A 15,626-nucleotide genomic window follows, 5' to 3' on the forward strand; every position below is an offset into this window, starting at 1 on the left:
GCTCCAGAGCCCAAGTCCAAGGGAGGTGACTGTGCCAACAAGGTCCTCAGACCCACAAGAGCTAGACCTGCCCAGAATTGACTTCCGTTCTCCTCCTGCAGCCTTTTTCTGCAGGCCCTCTCCTACCGCGGGTGACTCCAATACAGGACCCAAACGCCATCAGACACCACTGCACCCGAACCCCACAACCTAAGGAGAAGTGGACCAACTGTGTGCCTAAGTGACAGAGGATCTCAAGGGTTGCACCCCCCTGTGGGTTTCACCAGACTGGTCCCCCATTCACAGCTTCCAGCCTCTTTGCAACTGGACAGTTCTCCCATTGAAGTGAATGGGACACAGACGCCGTAACACATTTCTCTGCACCATACGCCAAAGAGCCTCCAGAGGAGACTGTTGATGTGGCCTTGAACCTTGCCTCATACTCCTCTTAAGTCCAGAAGAACAATGCCGTAGGGCCGATGTTAAGTGTCCGCGTGCAGTACATGTTTTCCCCCATGTGATAAAATTACAGCACCCAAAAACTGCCCTGTCAACTTTTGCAAACTGCAAAAATGTATCTCTCGAAAAATACTTATCCGATTCTGGTGACCTTGGTATCTAAATTTACATAAAAGTGGGTGTTATTTTTATAAGTGGTGTCAGATTTCTTGGAGTGTGGTCTCACTGCCTTTGTGTGTGTAATATAGATTAGCACTAGCCTCTGATATGCCCAACTGCTCACCCACACTACCATAAGAGCATTTGGGGTGTCATTTGTGCCTCTAATTCCTATGGGGTTTGCCTGAACTCTACAGTGTACCTCTTTTTGGTCCACTACATAAAAGAATCCGGTTCCTACAAATCGTCTTAGGAGGAATGCAAATACCGCCCACCTGGAAGGCGGCAGTTATAACTACATCCTAAAACTTAATAAAGTACCAATGGAATATGAATCATAGACTAATCTCGCTCTTGGATTATGAAATATTTTCTAACATTCTAGCAAGGAGACTATGCAACAATTAAAACAGTACATCAAGAGCATAGGTTCTCACACAGGTAGGCATATGTACGAGGGGGCACACTATAGGATCTATAGATACGGCAACAAGGTTTACAACACCTTTAGTCATTTTAACATTTGATGCTATGAAGGCATTTGATCAGGTGAACTGTAATACCCAAATTGGATTGTTCTGCCCAAATTAACCTTATTGTGTAACAACATGCCCATATATTGATAGGAAAATTACAGGTGAAGATTATAGTTTGCATTTGGGCATTGAAAGGAGTCAACATCTATTGGAGGACGAGAAAAAAAAAAAAAACCTTGAGTGAAGGGGTAGGACTAACTGCTCTAGAGTTTCAGTAGTATTGTTGGGCTTTAACGATTTTAACTATACCCGATCAAACAATTGGTTAGATCCTATAATTAATGATGAGCATCTATGTGAAAACCCTTTTCTATAAGAGTTTGGAGCACTAAAATAATTTAAGGAAGAGCACCTGAAGTTACTACTATCTGCGGTTACACTTAGGTCAGTAATGAATACCACTTATAGTAAATTGGCACCAATTTGGGACTCACCAAGTTCAAGTTCGGGCATTTATATAGCGCACTACTCACCCAGAGGGTCTCAAGGCGCTAGAGGGAGGGGTTCACTATTTGTCGAATAGCCAGGTTTTCAGTTCTTTTCTGAAGGAGATGTGGTTCTGAGTAAGGCGGAGGTGGGTGGGGAGTGAGTTCCAGGTCTTGGCAGCCAGGAAGGAGAATGATCTGCCACCCATGGTGGTTTTACGGATGCGCGGGACTACAGCGAGGGCCTGATTGGATGATCTTAGTTGGCGGGTGGGAATGTAGAAGGACAGTCGGGTGTTGAGGCATTCGGGTCCCAGATTATAAAGGGCCTTGTGTGCGTGGGTAAGAAGGCGGAAAGTAATTCTCTTGTTGACGGGAAGCCAGTGGAGGTTTTTTAGGTGTCCGGTGATGTGCTCTTGGCGCGGGATGTCTAATATGAGTCTCGCTGACGCGTTTTGGATACGCTGGAGCTTTTTCTGCAATTTTGTTGTAATTCCGGCGTAAAGGGTGTTGCCATAGTCTAGTCGACTCGTGACCAGTGCATGGGTGACAGTCTTTCTTGTCTCGAGGGGGATCCAGCGGAAGATCTTTTTGAGAATGCGAAGGACGTTGAAGCAGGACGACGATACGGCGTTGATTTGTCTGGACATTGAGAGAGAGGAGTCTAGAATGAAGCCACGGTTACGTGCATGGTCTGTGGGTGTGGGTGCTGATCCCAAAGCGGAAGGCCACCAAGAGTCGTCCCAAGCTGAGGGGGAGAATCCTAGGATGAGTACCTCCGTTTTGTCCGAGTTGAGTTTTAGGCGGCTGTTTCATCCATTCGGCTACTTCTTTCATACCTTCGTGAAGATTGGTTTTGGCGGTGTTGGGGTCTTTGGTGAGGGAAAGGATTAGCTGGGTGTCGTCGGCGTAGGAGATGATGTTGAGGTTGTGTTGACGTGCGATGGAGGCGAGAGGACTAATGTAGACGTTGAAGAGGGTGGGACTGAGTGAGGAACCTTGAGGTACGCCGCAGATGACTTCGGTGGGCTCTGAGTAGAATGGGGGGAGTCGGACTCTCTGGGTTCTCCCAGCTAGGAAAGAGATGATCCAGTCCAAGGCTTTTCCTTGTATGCCGATGTTGTTGAGGCGTTGTATGAGGGTGCTGTGACAGACAGTGTCGAAGGCGGCGGAGAGGTCGAGTAGAATGAGGGCCACTGTTTCTCCGTTGTCTAGGAGTGCGCGGATGTCGTCGGTCGCCGCAATGAGGGCGGTTTCGGTGCTGTGTTTGGCTCGAAAGCCGTTCTGTGAGGGATCCAGGGAGTTGTTGGATTCAAGGAAGGCGGCGAGTTGGCTGTTGACGGCTTTCTCGATGACTTTGGCCGGGAAAGGGAGGAGGGATATGGGTCGGTAGTTTTTCAGTTCTGAGGGGTCTGCTGTGGGTTTTTTCAGAAGGGCGCTGAGTTCGGCGTGTTTCCAGATTTCTGGAAAGGTGGCAGAGTTGAAAGAGCAGTTGATGACATCGCGGAGTTGGGGAGCGATGATGGAGTCAGCTTTGTTGAAGATGTAGTGGGGACAGGGGTCAGAAGGCGAGCCAGAGTGGATTGAGTTCATGAGGCGAATGGTGTCTTCAATGGTGATTGGGTTCCAGGAGCTGAGGTTGTTAGTTGGAGGGGTGGGATCTGAAGGGGGTGGGGCGGGTTGGTCACTGGGAGTATTCTTGAAGCTGTTGTGGATGTCGGCAATTTTGTTGTAGAAGGAGGATAGCGCATCGCAGAGGTCTTGGGAGTTAGTGATGTCGTTGGATGCTGAGGAAGGGTTGGTGAATTCTTTGACGATATTGAAGAGTTCCTTGCTGTTATGAGAATTGTTGTCGAGACGGTCCTTGAATGCTGATTTCTTGGCGGATCGAATCAGTTGGCAACAGAATGTATAAAAGACGATTAACTCTTCCCTTAAGGCAAGTGTGAGATGTATATAAATGGGGAGATCTAATGGAAGGAGAAGAATTAATTTATTGGAATGCCTTGAATGAGAAAAGATCTAGATTTAAAAATAATCAGTTTCTGGACTGGTTTAAGACAAATCAAGACATTAATCAAGAAACAACTCCATCTGGCATAGATTTTCAGGACACAGCACCTAGGAAACAAAGTGGGAAGGTGCTAAGGAAACTTAGTCGCCAGAAGAAGCTCAGAAATCGCCAATGCAAGTATGGAACAAATGCTTACCTACAAGAAATAGATAAAACTTACATACAGTGAAATCCTCTTCTTCAAGGAAAAAAACTTTTCACTCTACGGTGTCTCTTGTACTCCGGTAAGGCTGGCAAAAATCAAGGCACAGAGAACAAATACCCCAAATGTTGTGGTAACAATGTGGATTATGTGCATATGTTTGCCAACTGCTCGTAGAGCCAAACATACTGGCAAAATTGTAATACTGTGTTAGAAATACCGAGGCAGAAGATGGTGGTAGGTCTGAATTTTATCTTTGGTATAGTCACTAAAGTAGAGAGAACGGGGATGAACGTGTTTTTCCTTTAAGTGAACTTCTGCTCTTCATGTTGCTGGCCAGCAGAGAAATCTGTAAGAACTGGGTTAAGGCAAGGGCACTTTTACATACAGAATGGCTAGAATATGTGAAATATATACATGCACACTGGACAGGCAATGATTTGATGAACAGAACACACAAATGTGGTCACTCTTGGATAACTGGTTAAACAATTCATACAAGAAAATTCTGAGTCCCATTATTGCACCACATGCAAGGGCACAGGCACACAGCAATGCCCAGTTAAGTGTCAATTTTTGAATGAATTTGCTCATTTGGATACATGGCTGAGGAGGGTTGTACCTATTTAGGACTAAACCTGGCCGAACTAAGATACTTTCACTCAAATTACGATAGAGCATTAGGAGAAGGTAAAAAAAGCCCATCTGTACTGCTTACATCACCAAACAGTGCGGAGCATATTACAGTCAATCAGTGGATGGCTAAAGTAAAAAGTACTGTACTTCAATTCAGGTTACCTAAGTGAAGGTGCATGGACCGACCAGCCAAAATCTGCAATCTTCAACTCGCCCTTATAACCCATCAGCAGGTTTTCCGGCTTTATGTCTCTGTGAATGACTTTCTTGTTGTGACAGTATATTAGGGCATCTGCAAGTTCCTCCATGTACTACCATAAAAGAAAAAACAAAACAAAAAAAAGGCAGGTATAAATTAGAAACCTGCTAAAGCAGCGTTATCATGGACAAACGGGAGCAAACATTCTACTATAAAAATGTGCTTTACTGCAAAACTAACTCACATAATGCCATTTATAATCTAAACACTATACAAATTCTCAACTCACACTATCAAACTTGTAAAACAAGGTTTCTTCAATCAGGCTTTAACAGACCCACACCAATAGGTGTGCAAAATGAGAATGCTACAATGCCAAGACTATGGGGGTTGCAGCTTTGCGTTAAGGCTCTGCACCTAGCCACCACACACCCCTCTAGAAAAAAATAACTGACTAGGACAGGGGAGTTACAGTTTAATACATCTCCAAGGACGGTTACAGAATGAAAAGAAATTCAAAAGTTAAGGTATGCATTAATTGATCATTTCTACACATCCTCAAATTTCACAACTAACACAAACTTTATTGCATTTTCATTAAACCGAGATAGGCATTACAGGAGAATGGTATCCATTACATCCTCCGATTTCACTACATACTTCCATTTATGCTCAGAGCACAGTAGTACTGCTAACAATCTATATTCTTTCAGGAAAATACATTTTTTACAAACATCACTATCATCTAGTCATACACAAAGCAAACAGGTGTTTTAGGAGGCCCTGAAACATCACAAATCAAGTCAAATAACACTTTATTCGATTAATTAAAATCATAAAAGTGGTGACGATAATTCATACATTTGTTAAAAGTACAATAAAATCAGTGTTCATCATATATTTACATAGATTTCATAAAAAGTTAAAATACAGAGGTAAAATTTAAGTAACAAGGGAATAAGATCATATCAGTCTCTATTGCCACTAATCTTTTGGCTTTGTTTCGAACCGCAGCCACCAGGAAGCAGGCAACCCCATAGAGGACCCGGGGGCTGCCTAAAAGTAGTAAGTACATGAGTGCGGGCCTTATCACAAATCATACTAAATGCTTCAAACGCTTTCAAAATAAAAATAAGGTGTAAAAAACTGGCATACAATTAATTGGGGGTTCAAAAAGACTTTCCTCTGAATTGGGTGTTCATCTCAACATCATAAGCTCAAGGTGCAATAATGTTCACCGAGTCAAAGTACCTGAGAGGGCAGAGGGTCCTGCCTTAGATTTCTTTATTGAAGAAATAATCTTTAACGTGCTGTAACACAGCAAGCGGACAACAGAAAGAACACAGATAATCCAACTAACGAATGGGGATTGCCAAAGCAACAGGACTCTCAGGCCACAGCGACACAAGAACAGCGCCTGGACTGGTTTGATGGCCAGGGCTGACCGACTGAGTATTATGAACCTTTATCCTTTTGACACGGGGCGCTGAATGCAGACTGCCTTGATTGTTCTCCTGTGGCTGTGGAAGAGCTGCTATGGGGAAGGGGGGTACAGTGCGGATAGAGGGACCAGATGACTCTTGATAACTATTGTTCAGGGGGGCGGTGGATGGGTTCAATGTTGGTTATTGTCACAGTCTTACCATTTAGTTCAGGTGAAGGATGACAGGCACTCTGCAAAGTTGGGGTGGCGGGAAGTTTCAAGTCCGCAATGCAGGGAGGCAGGGGTTAGTCTGACAAAGGCACTGCAGAGCTTCCCCCAGCCCACCTGCTTCTTGGGTACATGGGTCGTTGCTACTGTGGCACAGACTTCTCTAACCACACTGATGTCTAAACGACACCACACACAGGCTTTTACGTTCCTATCATGGAATGTCATCGGCCTACTTTAAGCAACATGCCCCTAATGTAGTCCTACTAGGAGACTTATTTGAAAGGAAACACCTTTAAACATACTTAACAGGTCGGGCTACAAACTAGCGGCACATGCTCCTTGCAACTGATGGGTGGAGATTCCCAGGCACAGTCCAGCAGATACCCATGGCCCCTTTGTGGCACTCACTAAGAGCTGGGATGGACAGTCAGTCAACATCTGCTCTGTATAACTCAGAAGTCCCGTTTCCTGACCTGGGCTCCCTCCTACTCAAATGACCAGATGGAAAATTGATAATGGGCAAACTTTAATCTAGCGTTGTGCGATGAACGTGACAGTCGGCCTCCCAAACAAACACTCTTCATGACGTTCACTAGCGGATTTTCTTTAGGCACTTGGGTTGGCTGATTTATGGTGGGCCTACAACCCCTATGAGCAGCAATTCACCTTTCATTCTGGGGCAAACAGAATCTCTCCTGCATAGATTACCTGTTGACTCTTACAATTCACATGCATCTCTTCTCAGACACTCATCTGACACAGGGCATCACTCCATGTGGGCCGGATGGGGCAGGACCACACAACGCACTGTTTCACTCAATCTGTGGTATCCATCACTCAAGATCAATTAGAATTTCCCACGGGGTCTGCTACCACGGGGGAATCGATGGAGTTTGCGAACATACAACTGACATCTTAATCTACCCCAGATCGAGAGCTCCTCGAAGAGGAGATCACAACAGAGGAGATAACAGCGATGTAGAAATTGTCCACTGGCAAGTCGGCTGGCCCAACAACTGCAGATTGAATTATACCAACGAGTGACGCAAAAACTAGCACCATATTTCCTGAAGATATTCGTAGTCGCTGGTTTGGTGCGCTGCCCAATACCAAAGTCTGGTTACCATTGTAACAATCTTGAGGATGGGAAGTCGCCTGAGGACTGTTCCTTCTATAGACCTCCTCAATGCAGAGGTCAAGATTCTGGCCACCCGTCTCACCAAGATGATATCAGCCTGATACACCCAGACCAATCAAGCTTTATACATCATTGTAGAATCACACTAAAAAGGAGACCTCTCCATAACGTGCTGAGCAGGGATCCTCAACTACAGGTGCACACACTAGTATTCTCATTAGATGCCCGTATGGCATTTGACTCAGTTGAATGGCCATATATGTTTGAGGTGCTGGCTAGAATGGGCTTCGGTCCGAGTGTTGTAAAAGGAGTACGACTTCTATATGCTGACCCACTTGTGCAAGTGAGGGTAAATGTCCAGTCTTCCAATTGTCACATGGTACACGGCAGGGTTGCCCCATGTCGCTTTTGATATTTGTGCTTGCATTGGAACCCCTGGCACTCTGGTGAAGGCAGTACCCATTGGTCGTGAGCTAGCAGGGGAAAATAAAATATCCTGATATGCGGACGATAGGCTGCTCTGTGAGACAGATCCAAAGCGTACACTAGACCGGTTAATGAAGATATTTCATATATGTGGCCGCTACTCAGGGTAACCGATAAATTGGCGTAACACACAAATTTACAACCTGGAAGGGCTACCACAAAGTTTGCCCCCTGATTGCACATCAGACTTTTTTTTTATTTTATTTTTTTATTGAGTACCTGGGGCCACCTCTTGAAAAATTAAAAATGGGATGGCCAACATTGGAGATCCCTCCTGGGTAGAGCTGCTCTCTTTAATATGAATGTCCTTTCCGCTTTTTTTAAATACGTTTTTCAAAACACGCCCTACCCAGCGCACAGATCATACTTTCAGGCCATAGAAAGGAAGATCAGAATGCTGCTGTTGCCCAGTGCAAAATGCGCAACATAAATGGACACTGGGTTGGTACGATGGTGAAATGGCCTTGCTGGACATCCAAAAGTACTACTAGGCAGTGCAACCGTCCACTATCAATACCCCCCCCACCCCTAAAATAGCTGTCTCTTTGCGCCCCGCCCCAATGAGCCAGCATACCAAAGGGACAAAGCTAGGGCTGCAATGAGGGACAGGTTATCTAAGGGCTCTCTACGGATCTCCCAGGTTTTTGAAACTTAAGGTTATGACAGTAATAGTGGTTGATATCTGGCACACAGCCATTCATACCCTGGTCTGGAGGGGTTAGATCACAGGACATGCCCCTCTGGGACACAGCCGTGTTGGGAACATTGGAATGCCTTCCTGGCTTTGATAAGTGGGACCCATTGGCATCTCCAGAATGGTGGGCTAATGGTAACAAGATGTTGCTGTTCCCTTTACAGACTTACAGCAAGATTAGCATTTAGCACCTAGCAAGAAACATCTGCAGGTCAGACATTCACTGTGGGTGGCGCTGCCAAGTGGAACAGTACTACCAGAGGCCTCACCACTAGAGGACAGGCTCCTCGACAAATATTTGCTACCACGCAAGCCACGCCACTGACATAAGAAAATACTGCAGAACACTCCCGAAGTCCTTACAAGTGCACACAATTGCTCCTAAAGAAATGGACATACATTCAGGTTTCCACCTAGTACATTTGAAAATCCTTTACTGTTCGTATTAACCCGCGGCTATGTTGTTGTTCAAAATGGGTAGGACAAGTGTCAAATGCAGATAGGGTTGTGGCCAAGTGGGTACCTTTTACCACACTATGTGGGATAGGTTAAAAAACATGGCTGTAATTGATTATCTGCACAAAGTGGATCCTTCCTCACCCCAACAAAATGGCACCTCCTGGATATTTGGGAGAAAACAGACATGCTCCATATGGAACGTATATGGCTAACGTTTGGGTTATATAGCAAAAGGGAATATTGCCCTGTTGTGTGTTTGGCGGGGACGAATGGGGTCAAGTACCCCAGTTAGAAGGTTGGAAACACAAATGGACTGGTGCATACTATCCTACAGGGTGGTCTACGAAGGTCAGGCTACCCTTGAAAATGGGTCTAAAATTTGGGGACACTGATGACTATAGAGGTAATATTTGTGGTGCCCCAGACACCGTTGTCATTTGCAAACAGAGGGCCAGGGCGGAGCCATCCAGTAATTCTGAAGATCATACTGCAAGGGGAAGGGTCAAGATTGTAGTGGGAGGTTGGTTTAAAGGGTCCAGGTGTGTGTGATGCCTTGGTTTTTAACTGTGCTTGATTTTGTATTGTTCTTATTACTGAAAATACCAATACAGAGATTGGAGGGGATTGGAGTCTATACTAAACAGGTGTCCAAAGGACTATTCACACTCTCAAAAACCACCTTTGTATAAGCAGAATAGACTCATATACTCATTTAGACACAAATAAGGACCGAATGAGAGCCCACCTATGAACAAGACTTCAAAATTCCAATAAAAAGATACAGGAACTAGATAGGCTAAGGAGAAAAGGAATGCTGCACCAGCCAATGTCATGAATCTTTGCTGTCATGTAAAGCGGAATAGTTTATAACACTTACTGTGGCACTTCTCTGTTCATCAAACCGGCCACACCTCTGTAGCTCTTTGTACAGCTCACCCCGGGCAGCAAACTCCAGCATTAAGTAGATTCGTTTCTTGTCATGGAAATAATTATAGAACTGAAGGATGTTTGGGTGTCTGTAAAGTAGGTTTCCGGAATGTTAATTCAGCTTGAAGGAAAAATGTGTTCATATTGATAAACAAGAGTACCACCATCCACATTTTGATGCAGCAGTACTTCAGCAGAGTGAATATTTGAGAACTGTGTCACGAACACCACACGGCAAACTGCACAATTTAATTTCAATGGCTTGGCTCAATATGGTGCGCAATGGGAGGGATTGGGGGAATGAATAGGACATTTGACAGATTATTCCTACTTGGGAGATGTAGAGTTGGACACCTATCTAAGGATACAGGCACTGGCATGGGTGAAGGCTAAAAAAATCAAACAAGGGCAATTAAAACAAGCATTGGCATAGCCAATGGGTCTCGCTTTTGGGACCTACAAGTATTTAGTTATGCAGCACAATATCCTTAGTGCAACAACATCAACTGTTGCATGGCTAACTCTCATAAGGTCCCAAAGGTGAGACCTATTGGCTATGCCAATGCTTGTTTAAATAAGTTAGCCTGTCTACCTTTGGTTTTATCAGCATGCCGTTATCTTTTGCAGAACTTGTTAAAGTGTCATTTTTATCTAAATACTGATTAGTTATAAAATCAGGTAACACACGTCTTATGCAAGCCCCTCAATAGCTACAGCAGAAGGTTTAACAGTAGATATGGAAAGTAAAAAAGTAGTCCGAGTTGATGTATTTTCACCCTACTTGTTCAGACCAGATGCATCTTGAATTTTGGAAAATCGTCACTTGATATTGCAATGCCTGCTTTACAACCATAAACAGAGCCATGGTACACATTTTGTTTTCCAATCCACCCATGAACCAGGTATTGCAATACATCCAGGAATGGTGCACTTCTCCACTTGGGGACAACAATGCTGTTCAAAGAAAGAGGAGAAAACAAAAGAAGCGCTTCACTGCAAACTCTGTAAAGTGAGGCTGATGTGTTTGGATGTGAATAAAACCAATCTGGCCACTTTGTGACCACCACGTTGGCTTGCTTTATTTAGTTATGTGTTTATTTTTCACATTTAAAGCTTTTATTTCTCTGTCAGAAAAAGGGCATTTCCCGCAAGAGTGTTTTTCTTTTTTGGATCCATTTCTCAGGGAAGCAACTAAATGAAAGATGGAAAGAGAGGTTGTGAACCGTTTCTTCAAGTCATGGCTTTCATTAAGTGAGGAGCAAGACAGAAAGAAAGGGAATAATAGGGGGGGGGGGGGAGTGAAGGAGTACCTGCCAGCACAGAAAAGAAGAGGACATTGTCCGTCTCTTCTCTGGGCAGTAAGGAAGAGTCAGAGTCCTTTTACTTCTCTGCCAGTCCACAAAAGCAAGCCGAGCATTATCTGAATGCCTTTGCTATTCCTGCCTCATAATTGTGTCTTTATTTAGCAGATTTAGAATTTATTAAAGAACTGAGTGCTGGGAAGTTGTTGCAAGCTGGTACTGAAGGAATTTTTTACTATTGTTTGCCTTGTAATCCCAAGAAATGGCACGGAGAAACTACCTTGTGAGTGTCCCAAAATAACGTATTTTTCAAAAGGAAGATCCATTAACAGGATTAACATTGGATATTGTTCTATAGGGACTTTTGAGAATATTGAAAGGATGCTAGTCCGAAACCACGCCCTCTTCATGACCCTCATTTTTGGGAAAAGCTACAGCAGCTGACACTAAATACACAAACATGGGTTGGTGAGAAATCTCAGTACGGAAACACCGACTTCTACTCTAACCCCCATCCTCTCCTCTAATACCCCTCCTTCGCTCCCCAAACCATGTTTCCTGATCTCTCCTTTAGGAAACATTATGATTAGGGCAAGTGCTTCCAGAAGGCAAGGTAGGACGTTATAGACTGGTCATTCCTAATTACTCAAAAAGTTCTTTAAATTAGCATTTTTTTGTGTAAGAAGCGCTCAAGATGGCAACATGCTATTTTGTTTGAAGCACTAAAAATCTTTCTGCAATCCCTGCTTGCACACAGCAGTCACAAGCCCAGACACTTATTCTGTGCCACCAGGTCAAGAAAAAGAAAAATGCTATCAATCTATGGCTTGTAAAGCGCGACTAAGAGCAGCTGCTGGTCTGTCAAAGGCGCTGTGTTATGCAAAAAGCAGAAGGTATAATAGAAGCAAGAGTTTGGACCCGATTGTAGGTTTCATAGGATTTATCTATATTATCTATTCAGTACTGCACACAATGCAGTATGTGTGGCTGGAAGTAGATTATAATAACTGTGCAATGACGTTGTGAGATGCAGGTGGATCTAATGACGTCAGTCCATCATAGATTGTGTCATTGTGCGTCTATTTGTGCCGCTTTAATATTTTTCTAGACCACATGCAATGTACAAGCTACAGTTGGATGCTTCAGATGCTGGTCCTGTCCTGACCATGACGCTCAGATTGTTACCACTGCAAACCATATGGTTGAGGGCATGCCTTCTCTTCTTCGTCATCTAAATGAAATCTGTGCTTTCCTGGGGAATCTGTGTTTTTTAGAGGTTACTTACCGAAAACCGTGACTTGAAGAAACAGTTCACAACTTCTTTCCTTTAGTTGCTTCCATGTAAAATGGATCCAAAAAAGACAATCTCGCGCGCCTCGCGCTGGCAGCAGGGGGAGGGGAAAGAGGAGGGGGCCTGCACCCATTTCCCTTGCGGCAGCTAGCAGAAACCACATGGTTTTAAGGCTCGCTCCCACAAGGGAATCGCCAAACGGGCACGTGTTGCCATTGAAAGCAATGCAACGCATGCACGTTTTTGGAGCCAAAAACAGAATTGATCACTAAAGGTCTGCTACGCAGCACATGCGAGACCTAAAAAGGTCTTACTATTGAGAAATAATGGGTGAAATAACAGGTTCCCTGCTACTGATTGCAGTCTTTTGTCCATCCAAATGATAACAGTAAAGCTTGCTATTGATAAAGTGGTCTGTTTGGACATGGACCCATGCTTCAATACTAGCATCTCACTACTTAAATCTACACATTTCTTTCCAGATATGCCAAAAGGGGAAGATGCCATAAGTAGTCATGTTTTTTTCCCTAAGTGTGTGTGATGTAAAAATATGTTAACCACTCCATAGTTTAATTGTACGCACAGACATGAAGGAACATACCGGAGGTGCGACTGAATTTCTATCTCACGCCGAAGCTGGTGCTCCACACCCTCCTTTTCCAGTTGAGACTTGAAGAGCACTTTTAGAGCCAGGATGTAATGGTTGTCTCGAAGACGTGCCAGGTAAACATTCCCAAACTTCCCCTTTCCAAGAGGGCGACCAATGTCAAAGTCCTCTATTTTGAATTTTTTGCTGATTTAAAGAAATACATATACATACTTAATTTATTAGCATAATGATGATTCTAACAAATGAACGAAATGGCAACAGTAATAGAATGCATTGAAGGAAGATGCCATTAGTTTAACACGAGAATAACAGGAGACTCAGACATTGCGCAAACATGATTTTTTTATATCGATACACAGCAGGATTACACTTTTCGAAGAGAAAATATACAGGACTGCGCAACTTTTTTTTCTTACACATGCAACTGTACGTCAATAATTTAGAAATTGTATACGTAAATCAGAGGTAAAGTTAACATTCACATAAATGTGCCTTTACATTACATGCCCCTTAAATGGGAAATACATTTTGAACCTGATTAAGTTCCTCAAGTTTCTCAGCAACCCGACTGTAGTCCTCCTCTGCCCCATAAGAAATAAGACTTTAGCATTTAAAATTACATTAAAATCTGCAAGCATGTCCCCCCTCTTCTGTAAAAGAGTACCTTGGTAAAGTCTCTGCCTCTAGAGTGTTGCAACTGGGATCAACTGGAACTCTTCCTGGAACTGCTAACAGGAAAGGAAAACAAATACATATTAAAAAACTATTAAGCCCTTGAGCAGTCTTCAAAAATAATTAAACAAATCCATTGTGTGAGATTTTTAGGGACATACAAGCTCAATGACTACATCAGGACATGGACCTTGTCTGGTAATTGCACAGGAGCATGGAGAATAACAGAACCATTCTTAAAGCCTCATTTGTTTCCCCAAATTTGGACAAAGAATATAAATGAAGTGTATATCGGATTTCAGTTTAATTTTGGGAATATGCGCTCTCTCAGTCCAGGGCCTTGCTTCCGCAATAGCTACCTGTTCCTTTCACACCCTTCAGCCAAACTGTGCAGTCACTCTTCCAATGTGTTTTGAATTTCTCCGAAAGAATTATAGTCTTACCCCAACTAATACGTCTCCATTTTTACGAAACTGTGTGCATCACAGTGGCCCATTAGCTCATTTGCTGGCCCAGGTCCTTTAACCTTCCTCTGGCAAACTTAATTTTGGCCTTCTCTCTATTACTCACCCTCCTTTTGCACCTTGCTTTACAGTTCCTCTCTTCTAAATTGTGAAGCATGTATTCAGTGGCAGTACACGAGATGTCTTCATTGAAATTGTGACATGGGTTTGAAAAATGTTATTGACAACGTATTTTGCTGTGCCTTTTTAGCTATAATGATGCAACAAACCTATTTGTGTTTTACACAGCGGGGTGAATACACCTGCATTAGAAATGGAAAAATCGCATGATACAAAGGTGAAAACTGATGGATCCGCCTCAGAGCGTTAGGATAATTTTTTATTTAAATCGTGAAGCAGTTCAGTTATACACAAATTGCAAAATAATGACATTTACTTCTAAAGATGGGAAAAAATCCGGTGGGGTGTTAAGGGGCCTTTACTGCCAAAAAGTTCAATATCTCCTTTTAGGGATAGACAAGATTTTGCTTTTCCTGCAGGTGCATTTCATGGCTAAACGGTACCAGGAAGTGATCAGACTGATCGACTGGTCTTTGAAAAAAGTGAGAAATTCTCTTTTGGAGAGGACCAAACCAGGTTGTAGAGCCTGAGATTCGTGTTGGTCTTCATCTGTTTTATAAGCTTTTGTCAAGAATGCAAGATACACAACTTGACTACTGAGTATAGCTCCCTCTAACATGGGTGCACCATACATCACCAAGAAACCTAACCTCAACCACATAACACGATGAGCAGCGCAAAAACTGCCCCCTTCTATGGGAAGTGTGAGGAGCAGTGGCGGCCCTTTGCAAGGCCAGGCAGAAGAGCAGCTATTCTGCCTTGGGCATATTGGACATGCAGCAGGTTACAGATCTCAATGCTTCTACACCCAATGCTTGCTCTGTTAATGTAAGCGGCCTGCTAAGGTTTTGCAGAGGCGGTGCGGCGTTATGGCAGTAGTGTCGACTGGAACAGGGGCACCAGGTACGGGTTCAGGCTTGCATCAACGGTAATTTTTTGGGGAATGCCCCTAGAAAAGCTTCTGAAATGCCTTCCTAATATCGACTGGTTTTTATTTTTTTGTAAACTGCAGCGCCCCTGAGCCCAAGGTTACTGTGAGCTAAGACTAGGAGGTGGTAAGAAGACAGTGCAGTCTCTTTCCTTGAAATTAAAACGATTTTACATGCCCGTGATTGCATCAATTGTCACCCGTTTGGCTTTGAAATGTGTGATTTACTTGCCTGTGATTTTCATTTTACCTGTTGAATTGGGGGATTTGCAA

General features: G+C 43.6%; 1 protein-coding gene across 4 annotated transcripts in view; it reads right to left on the reverse strand.

The window, feature by feature from the left end:
- Positions 1-15,626, reverse strand: part of LOC144783965 (aurora kinase B-A-like) — a 69,894-nt gene that overhangs the window by 46,880 nt on the left and 7,388 nt on the right. For 3 of the 4 annotated variants that reach the window (XM_078662690.1, XM_078662692.1, XM_078662691.1), the window contains exons 4-7: positions 13,834-13,897; positions 13,161-13,352; positions 9,918-10,056; positions 4,573-4,721 (exon numbers count right to left, since the gene is read on the reverse strand). In XM_078662690.1, coding sequence (XP_078518816.1) covers positions 4,573-4,721; positions 9,918-10,056; positions 13,161-13,352; positions 13,834-13,897 — 544 coding nt within the window. The remainder of the gene's footprint in view (positions 1-4,572; positions 4,722-9,917; positions 10,057-13,160; positions 13,353-13,833; positions 13,898-15,626) is intronic. The other variant, XM_078662693.1, reaches the window with a different exon arrangement.

The sequence above is a fragment of the Lissotriton helveticus genome, chromosome 10 (genome assembly GCF_964261635.1).
Source record: "Lissotriton helveticus chromosome 10, aLisHel1.1, whole genome shotgun sequence".
NCBI classification, from domain to species: Eukaryota; Metazoa; Chordata; class Amphibia; order Caudata; family Salamandridae; genus Lissotriton; species Lissotriton helveticus.